The 10,562-nt window shown below is 33.4% G+C and overlaps 1 protein-coding gene across 7 annotated transcripts; it reads left to right on the forward strand.

Annotated features, from left to right (window-relative positions):
* The first annotated feature begins 622 nt into the window (after positions 1-622).
* Positions 623-10,418, forward strand: LOC124424950. Of its 7 annotated transcripts, none has more exons than XR_006942392.1 (7): positions 3,673-3,930; positions 5,784-7,661; positions 7,745-8,086; positions 8,202-8,432; positions 8,537-9,013; positions 9,218-10,057; positions 10,138-10,418. XR_006942392.1 is itself a non-coding variant. In XM_046964621.1 (7 exons), the coding sequence occupies exons 1-7, from the start codon at positions 3,868-3,870 to the stop codon at positions 9,236-9,238; spliced, it is 2,880 nt and encodes a 959-aa protein (XP_046820577.1). In that variant the 5' UTR covers positions 3,673-3,867; the 3' UTR covers positions 9,239-10,418. The 7 variants fall into 7 exon arrangements, 5 of the variants coding, with proteins under 5 accessions (XP_046820574.1, XP_046820573.1, XP_046820577.1 ...); XR_006942393.1 differs by having other exon boundaries at positions 9,218-10,048; XM_046964621.1 differs by having other exon boundaries at positions 5,784-6,918; positions 7,051-7,661; positions 9,218-10,418.
* Positions 10,419-10,562: the final 144 nt, after the last annotated feature.

Raw genomic sequence — 10,562 nt, forward strand, 5'->3', positions numbered from 1 at the left:
AGCGAGACAAAACTATTGAGATAATAGAATCTTCAATTTTCGAATAATATAACAATAAATTTTCTGATGTTAAATTTTATTTATTTCCGCTTAGTTATCATTATCAATTAAGCTCTTATCACTGTATCAAGCTGTTAAATTCATACTACATTATAATCAAAATTCGTTTTATCGAATAGAAGAAAGATTACACATATGTGTATATAAATGTAAAAAATGTTTACATTTATATTATATGTTTTTCTTTATTATATGTAAACAATTTATGTTTATTATATATAAAGTATATATATATATATATACAAATACGTATTTGTAATAGAAGATGACATCTGTTGTTAAGAGATATACTATTCGCGGATATTTATAGAATATCACTATATTTTGATAATGAACTTTCGGATATGGAAAGTTTTACTATATTTTTTAAAAGTAAGAAAAAAAGAAACCTATTGAAAGAAAATATAAACAACGTTACAAATAAAATAATAATTTCGTTGTAAACATTTGAAAAGATATAAAACTCATTATAAGTCCTTGAATCTTCTTAGCTTGTATCTCGTGACATCGAGACTCTTCAAGGATCCTAGTAACCCATTTAGCCGGGTGCATAAACATAACGTGGTCGCGGAAAGACTCTCGTGTATGCAGACTCGATCGACAAACTACGAAGGAGCCTGGAACGTGCCGATGTTACGCGCGTAGAGCATTAAACCCGGTTAGACTTTCTCGTCGCTTTCTGGCGATTTTGTATTCCGCGGATTCACCCTCGATTTCCCCCTCATACGTAAAGTTGCGTTGTTTTAACGTTCTGGATCGTCGTACGTTTCACCAACGACGAAGACAAATGACGGTAATTCAAAGATTTCAAGGCTTTTGTTCGAGGAAGAGGAACTTTGTTGATGTAATTAAAGATGTCTCAAGAATAAAAATTATTTGTGTACTTTCGATAGATTTTCATTAAACGCGCATAGACGTAAGAGACTTTTAATTCATGTAACTTGTAACTATTTGTTTAGTTATTGTTTGGAGTTATTTCTTTTTTTTTTTTCAACAAAAGTTCGATATCAATGATTTAAACAGTTAAAATTTATATTCTATGGCTTGTCGAAAATTTACGATTACGTGAGCGTGGTACTAAAAAGGACACTACCTCAAAAGCGAAAGTTATCAGCCAGTAAATCTTTTTCGAACAGGTCAAATATCCTTAAACTGAGATTTTTAATGTAAGCCTTTCGACGATTATTCTTACGTCGAATTATTTTAATTAAGAGATCACAAAGATGTACATGTATTTTGTATGAATTTATTATTTTTTTTTTTTTTAATATTCTACGGACAAATGTAATAAATATTAAGATTTATTTTTTATATCTACTCGGATAATATAATATGTTTTCTATTTTTTCATTGCATTGTAATATTTTTACATTGCTAAGATCTACGAAGAGAACTTTTTGTTTTTAAGATATACAAAACGTTACTTGGAAACATATCTTGAAGAGCAGGTAAAATTTTTTTTTCGATCCTTATTCAATATTTTAGCAAGGGTTCAGCAGGTAAAGATGTCAGGTACAAAACCATTGGAAAAGCTATCGATTATGCTGAAAAGAATGGAAAATGGTATCTGTAGGTGGTCGATGACGAGATGAAACATTCCTGATACGAAGGTTAGAAAAGAAGAATAAGAGGGAGGAAAAGATGAAAGGAATGAGGGGAGAAGAGCGAACGTATATAAGTCACTCGTACATAAGAGACTCCAATGGACTCTCTCTTTGACCCTGGTCAAGTGCACACCTTTCTTCTCTCTTTTTCCCATTCGCCTCCCTCTCCAAAGTGTTCCTCAGTCAGTCGTCCTCCTCCATGGTGCTCTTCCATCCGTAGTAGTCCTTCTCTTCCTGTCGTTTCTCCGCTCTCGTTGTAGCGTCACTCGTATTTCGTCTCGCGTCGATACTCAGTATAGTGTGTTGAATACTTACGATGGGACACTGACTCACTTTTTATACAAAGTACCGTATATTCTTATTCATTTTCACTTTTTCTTTTACTTCTTTATCGCGAGTTAAAGAAGATTTCTTCGAAGAAGAAGTACCTTCTTTCGTCATTTCGTTTTTCATTGAGGTGTGATATGCTGAGGAGAAGAAGATTCTGAGAGGTAGAAGGAGAGAGAGAGAGAGAGAGAGAGAGAGAGAAAGAGAGATGGACATTCGTCGCGTGAGTGTTTTTTGTTTTGTTTTAATTATCTCAAATCTTTTTATTATATGTTCACAATGTTCTTATGAATTAAAATAGGTATTATCTAGGTATACGTATTTTAATAGGTATTAGCATAAGAAAAATTAATATTTCAATTTAAATCAAATTTATTGATAGCAAAATATTTTCTAGTCGGAAGTATAAAGAAAATAACAAGTTTCTTCTTTTGTTTCTTTTTTTTAGAAAGGAATTCACCTTTGTTAAAGACCGAAATATGTCACTTTTCGTTTGCAGAACTAATCCAACTCCGTTATCGATGGACAAATAAAATTTCCAAAGATAGGAACATGTTTAATAACGTCGTTAAAATCTTTACCTTTAGGATATCCTTCTTTTCATTTATAGTTTCATATATTTCTTGAATATAAAGCTTAAATATAGGCACAATAAAAGAATTATAATATAATCATTGTTTCGATCGTATTTTGGTACAGTACTTTCTCTTTATTTTCATTCATTGCAATTATTAGAATTTAATACTTTGGCAATTTGTTGAAACAAATAATATCTTTTCTTGATAATTATATTCATTATCTTTCTTTGAAACATAAGTTATAGTTTTTAAGAAGGGAACATGAAGAGTACACGCGCTTGATTATATTTTCATACGTTTCACCAAGCCTCGCGGCCTGTCATTAGACTCGATAAACACGGCGGAGATCATCGTAGTTAAAGCGATTTTCGTTTTTCTCGAAGTAAAGAGATGACATGTGCCGTTTCACTCACCGACATACGTCGAAATAGGACATTGAGAGAGGAAAAAGATAATAGTTAACTCTCCCCTTGCCCTCTCATCTGTACTTGCTTGTAATTGTCTTCTTTAGTTCGCGTCATTTCGTTAAAGAACCGTTAGACCGTTCTTGTCTTCTCTATAGAGATCTGATTTTCACTCACGGCTTCCCACGTTATTCGCGCGATAAAATTTCGGATCTTCATCGTAATTATTGTACTCAGAAGATAGTTCACTTTTATATTTCGATTTAGGAGAACGTTCAAGATCAAAGAGAATACTTTCATTAAATAAGTTTATTAATATATAAAGTACGAGAAAAGTGATCGGTTCGTTAGTTTCATTGAAACTTATGGATATTAATGCAAAATTGTTCTTCAACTACGTTCATTAAAGTATCAACGCCAAGGATTAATTTATGAGTTTTTAGAAACGCAGTATTAACGTTTTATGATGTAGATTATCGAGAAAAGCGATAAAGTCTTTCAGATGAAATAGTAATTTCGTTCAAGAACATTGGCTAACGTCCTTTAACAAAAAGATTACTTGTAAAATAATAATTTTAGAAATAGTTTTGAAACGAAACGAACAAAAAGATATAATAAATAATATATCATTTAATAAGATAAAAAACATAAATGGTTATGCTAACGTTATCATAGTTATTATCAGTGGTATCTCTCGATTAATGTCGGTCGAATCGTTCAAGACTTTCATGTTTGGCGCGCAACGACGAGAGATACACGTGGTCACACATATACACACACTCAAGGCCACTCGTCACACAGATTACATACACGCACGTTACATCGTCTTTTCTCCCCGTAGGTCGACTCTCATAATCCCCACAGTCCACTTACCTACATTGTCGACTCGCGTGCATGTCTACACACACACAAATACAAAACTTCTTGGTTTCTGTGAATATCATGAGCTTCTCTCCGGTGAGATTTTAAAGTGTTTCGCGATATTCGATCACGATTTCATTCTCGATTAAAATACAATTTTTTCATTTAATGTCTTCATGACAATTCGTTTCTTAAATTCGTTGATGTCGTACAATCGAATTGTCTTCGAATAAAATCTACAAAACGATAAAATATAATTAGTGTTTCCTTCGATTTATTTTTTTTCGATTAAATTCTATATTAATTATTTACTTTGAAACTTCTGTTCAAAAAAGTAATTAAGAATAGAAATCACAAAAGTCTTCGTTTCATTTCATTCAAGAACGTAGAAGTTTTCGTTGAATGTTCGAACAGTTCATTTAAATCAGATATTCGACGAAGAAAAGAACATAGATGAGGAAGAAAGAACAAGTTGGGTCAAGCGGAACGAATCAGTGAAATCTTGTACTTAGCACATTGAAATTGCGATACTATAACGTGCGATTCTCTTTTAAGCCATTGTAAGTTAAAATTGCTATTAATGCGGTAAAAAAAGAAAAAAAACCATAAAAGGGAATAAAGCCGTTCTTATTCAAATTTGCATTTGCATTGTGTAAACATATAAATGATGTCCCTATGAGGGCGCAGTTATCGTATATAGAATCCAATCTATTCTTCATTTATCTATTTTCTTCACTTTCCTATGTCGCTTCCGGTTTCTTCAACTCAAAAGACATTAGGCCGTGTGTCAAAGTGCGCACGTGCGCACGACTACTCTCGTTCTCTCTCGTACGGAGCGTGTGTGAGCTCTCTTGACACGTAAATGGTACATGAAGCTTGCCAAGAGAGCCATTCAATCTGCGTCGTGTGAGAAAGTCTCAAAGCCTCGGCCACGAATCGACTCGTTCTCGACCTACACATCAAATATATACATACATAAATACATACATATATATATGCAACATACATAACAGAGAGATTCGTTTTCCTCATAGCCTTTGGTGTCGAGATCATTCGTGCACGTTGTTTCTTTTCTGCACGAATAGAAGCGGAGGAAATAGTGTGCGAATAGGCGAAAGGATGAGAATTAGGCATGTCGGGAAATACTCCTTGGTTTTCAGATTTAATTTATTTATTTATGTACGGGATATGAATGCAAGTAAGAGAAAAGTATATGACGATAATGAATAAAGATAGAATATATTGACTTAAAGTAGAAAGTATAAAAATAATTAATCATATTAAGATAAATGCATAGGTATACGTTAATACAGTATTAAATCATTTGTATGATGTGTCATGGGTTTATTCTAAAAAAAATTATGAACGCTCGTTGTATGAAAGGATCCTAAAAATGAAATAATATTCGAAGAATTGTTTGAAAGAGTTCTTCTTTAAAAGCATTCATTATATTTTTCAAAATTATAATTATCGATTTGTAAAAGATGTATCTGTGAGTAGGAAGAATTGTTTAGTTCCGTGTATGGCACACATGTTCCGTGAATATTCGAAATGATTCTCACGGAGTGACCCACTTATTGTGACTATACTCATGTGCTACGTTGTGCCATTGACTGCTACGAGATATACTCATACATAATTTTTTAACGTGTAAACGTATAAACGAACTTTCATAAATTTCAAACGTACCAAGTGTTATGCGAAATACATCGTGTATATATATATATTGAATCGTATTACTTTATCTTGCATAGTAATGCAGGCCATTTTCGCAATCATGTTGTAAGCGTTACATCGCAAAATGAGATCCACTTTTGAGATATAAGAAGATCGATGCGTTTCAAATTGCAAAAACCATACAAGAGATTCTCATGCAGGTGTCACGTATTTTATAGGTATACAGTAGGAATAAGGACGCTTAAAACTTTATTTGAACGCTTTCTTTCTAGGCCCCGATGTTCTTAGTATTGTTGACATGTGTCGTTGGTACACTTTCATTAGCCGGCAATGATCGAGGGGTTCCAAATTTGGTACAACGAAATCAAAGATACGCCTTGAGCGAATTTTTGATCCCACCACCGCTACCACAACTGCCATCACGCATATTTCCCGGAGGAAGGACTGGACGAACTACTAATCCACATCTTGCTGAATCTCCTGGTTATTTCTCAAAGTTCATAAGTTGGTTAAATCCGTTTACAAGTGGTACTACCGTGGAAACGCCTCTACCTCCACCTCCTGAAACGCTCCATCCGCCAAAGTTTGTTCAATCACATGTGCCACCACTACCATCATCGGGACAACCACCTGGATTGCCATTAGCAACGTCTCAAGTTTACAATGCACTACCATCACCTGTTTTTGACAGACTACCATTGCCCCAACCGCCGTCTCCCGCAGATATTTACAACAAACTAAATCCACAGGCCAAAAACAAGAATTGTAATCCGTGCAACAAAATTCCTTGGTTACCCATGAATCTTGGAGGAGCATACCTTCCTCCAAGCAATCAAGATGGACATATTGGAGTTGTGACTGGAGAATATCTTCCACCGAGTAATCACGGACTCGTTGCTGCTGCATCTCAGGAGGTCAAAATACCAGACTTTTTTTATGCACCATCTTTACAAAACGGAGAAATTCCATCGATCGGACCTCTACCGAATCCACATTTGTATCCAGGTCCTATGCCTCCGCTGTTCAAAGCAGAAGTATTTGATTATCCTACTAAAGGAAATTTACAACATCACGAGGTACCCGTATCGACTATTATTGAAACAAGTCCATCGTTATCTTTAGGAATATCAAATGATCAAACGAACAACTCCGGTGATAGGAATTTAGGAATTCCTCAAGAAGGACAAACCATTTTTGAAAGTCATCAAGTGTCTGGTTCAAGTCATACTGAGTTCAGTAATCAAGGATATGGTGGAGTTCAAATAGACTTGTTTTCTAGTGCTTCTCATGAGAATCAACAAGGACCCGTGGTTTATCCAAATCTTAATAAAGAAAATGATGCAACGTCGGTTAAAGAAAATTTCGATGAGTCCAAGATAAATCAATTTTCAGAACCTAATGCTTCCGGTAATTTCGAACATATAAATTTTGGGAATAATCAACAATTCGTTGATTCTTCTAGATTGGATTTTCAAAAAACCGATCAGACTGTTCCTTCATCTGTAATAGGAAACGATCATTATGTTTTTGGAAATACAGAGTTGGGACAGCAAAACTACAATGGTGATATCTCATCTAGTATCGGTATAGTTAAAGATTCTCATGCATCAGGTACTGATGGATTTTCCAATGTAGGAAATCCAATATATTTTGAAGAATCGCCATTGACAGATTTAACAAAGACGAGCGAAAGTCGTACTGATTCGCCCTCGATATCTTCTCCTTCTACCTTCATTGATCTTGATAGAGAACAAAATTCTAAGGCAACCTTGGATTATGAATCGAGGCCGAATTCTTTCCAAGTACAACAGGAAATTAATCGATTAGGATTATTGGGTGGTAGTAATGATAGTTTTTTGAATTATTCGACAGAAAGTAATGTGATCAAAGACTTATTTAGAATTGACAAAATTAATGAGCAAACATGGAGAAATACTAAACCGACTACTTTGACTACCGAAGGTTTGCAGAATTTTGATACTTTATTCGTAGCACCACAAGCACAATTAACTGATTCTTGGTCAGTCGTTTTGTCGACGACAATGAGGACGACACAAGATGAAACTTTATTAAATAATTTAGGAAAAAACAAAGACACAAATAAAGAAGATCATAGTTTACAACAGTATGGAGGAAAGAGAAATAAACAGGTACAATGCAAATGACCATAATTTGTTATGAACATAGAAAATTGAATTTGATAAATTTAATGTAATTTTTTATTTTCTTTTAGGTACAGGTAATAATTCCGTATACGTCGCAATATACTCCATTACCTTTTCATACGTCCTATGATGATAAAGATAATGTGGAACAAACTCAACAACGGACAGTATCTTTCGTGGACGTATCGAATCGCGACAACTATGTCAGTGAAGAGTCTAGAAGCGAGAGTAAGGTGATAAGTCTTCCAGAAACGGTGACAGTTTCCGGCAATTTGAATATTTTGGATGATCATACGACGAAAGTTGTAACAACGACAACTGAAAATGTCTTTAATATTAGTACGAAGAAAGTTAACAATTCGATAGACGTTCATAGATTACAAAAGAATATTGACAATTGGACAATACAGGTATGTATCTTGTGTTAAATCCATGGAAATGAAAATATTAAAATAATAAAGTTTTAGTTTTTGAAATTAATTTTTTTTAATATTTAAATCGAAATCTGTTTGGATTTATAATTAGGAATATTCGCGAGGAACCACTTTTAGCACGATCTTACCCAGTTCTTCTCGTCCTTATCTGCAACCATCGAAAAAAATACCTAACGAATATTTCACGACAACGGAATCTGGCGAACATGTGAACGGTTTGAACGATCATGAAGAAAATGTAAAATCTTTTGCATTGGCTGGATTCAGTTTTAACGATATCGAGGATGAAGGACCTAATTCATTCGAAGAATCTAGGATACAGGTGATATTATCAAATCATTATTACTATGAAAAATAAATGAGAGGAATTAAAGTAGTTATATTGTAAATGATCAACTGAGAGAATGTTTTTTTTATTTTTTTTAGACCATACATGTTGAAAATCCAACAACCAAAGCGGAATTTAATACGTCGAATGTAAACGAAAATAACTCGAACGTGACCACGAAGAAACAAGAAAGTTCTTGGAAAACTTTTCCAGTATCGATTTCGACGGTCGATAAGGAACGAGTCTATGTCGTGACTCCTCAGACAACTACAACGGTTGCAACCGAGCGTCGCGAGGAGGAAAATAAATCGAGTACGAAGAGCTCAAAGAAAGGGAGCGTAGTCTATTCGAAGAGCATCAAGAGTAAGCAGGATGAGTTCGAGAAAATAGAGAGAGCTTATCAAGTTCTACCGCAGGCTGTAAATAATTTAGCTGTGGCTTCCACGGGTCCGGAAACCCTTCCTCTATGGGGAATAATGGAACACGAAGAGTTTGCCTTGTTAGGCCAAAATGAAGACGAGAACAATGACGATGAGTCAATAGTGGCGCCTATCCTTTATACCGGACATTCTAAGGTACTTTTTCTTTTTGTATTATATGTGAAAGATATCTTTTCTTTTACTATGATTTTTTGATTCTCCTAAGACAATTATATGCTTGATTCAATATATAATAATAATAATAATAATAATAATAATAATAATAATAATAATAATAATAATAATAATAATAATTATTATTATTATAATGATCGGCTTGTTCTTTTTCTATTATTTTAGGTTTCACGGGCTAGGCGATGATTAGATAAAAGACTTTCGATTGTATAAAGATTTTTCATACTTCTGTTTTGTCGCTGATATAACTTCGTACATAGATTAATAATAGATAGATAAGTAATATTTGTGATCGTCGAGGAGCATTTTTAATTATCAAGACTTTCCGGTCGATGCAAAGAAGAAGAAATCGGTCAGGCGCCAAGTCAAGAAAGATGAAGAAACCACAATTTCTCATGTGCAAGATATTTAATTAAAGGGACATCGATAACTAATTAATTTAAAAACTAGTGTTAAACGAATGTGTGACTGATAGTGATTGATGATATGAGAATACTAAACACATCGTGTTTTGTTATTTTCTATCAGCTCATATGGTAATATTCATTAGTTATTTATCTTTGATATGTATAAAATATCCAACGCCAGAACTTGCGAAAATAATAGTAAAGTATTTTATTTCTATGTTTAATATTTATTCACCACATTACATCGCGTTTCTTTCATTCGTTTGCCAGTTAGAGATTTTCTCTCAGGGTCATTGAATTTTTTTCATCCAATAAAGTCACTTAGGATTTTTATTTTATTATATTATATTAATTTCTTTTGTATAATCGTACATATTTTTTAAGACTATTTCTATTTAATCTTTAACGAATAAGAAAAACGAAGCAAAAAATTTTAAATATTCAATAAAAAATTCGACGATTGATTCTTCACTATTCACCTTAAGCCAACTGTTTTCTATTTGCGATGTGACTCGATTTTCAAAACGATTGCATTTTACTTCAGAAAGTCACTTTCGCCGATTTCGAAAATCTGGATGCTAGCCAAAAGGTGATTCAGGTGATTGTAACTAAATATATCAACCGTGCGTGCGGCACATAAATGCATATCATGAAATTGATTTGACATCGGCTTTTCAGAATCGTATGGTGAAAGGAGAAAATACAGTATCCGGACATATTTGGAACGCATGAACGCACGTCTGTGCGTGATTTTACTACCGCATTGGAAAATTTAGAAGCGTACCTGCTAGGTCAGTACGAAGATTTATTTTAAATGGTAAATTATTAAAGATTCATTACTAATTATATATTATAATTCAGTTTAATTGCACAATCAACAATTATTTTAGCATAATCCATAATTCTATAGAAAGAACTTTCACATTTGACTGATTACCTTTGCAATTGACCTTTACAATTTATTAGAGTTTAAAGAAAATTATTAAAGTGGAGTGAAAAAATACTTATTTGGATGTAAAAAATTTCGTTTTTATTTCAAATTTATATCACGATCTTAAATATTAAAAAACAAGGAGAATTTTTTGTTGAATGTTTTTTGATTC

The sequence above is a fragment of the Vespa crabro genome, chromosome 6, assembly GCF_910589235.1.
Source record: "Vespa crabro chromosome 6, iyVesCrab1.2, whole genome shotgun sequence".
Taxonomy (NCBI): domain Eukaryota; kingdom Metazoa; phylum Arthropoda; class Insecta; order Hymenoptera; family Vespidae; genus Vespa; species Vespa crabro.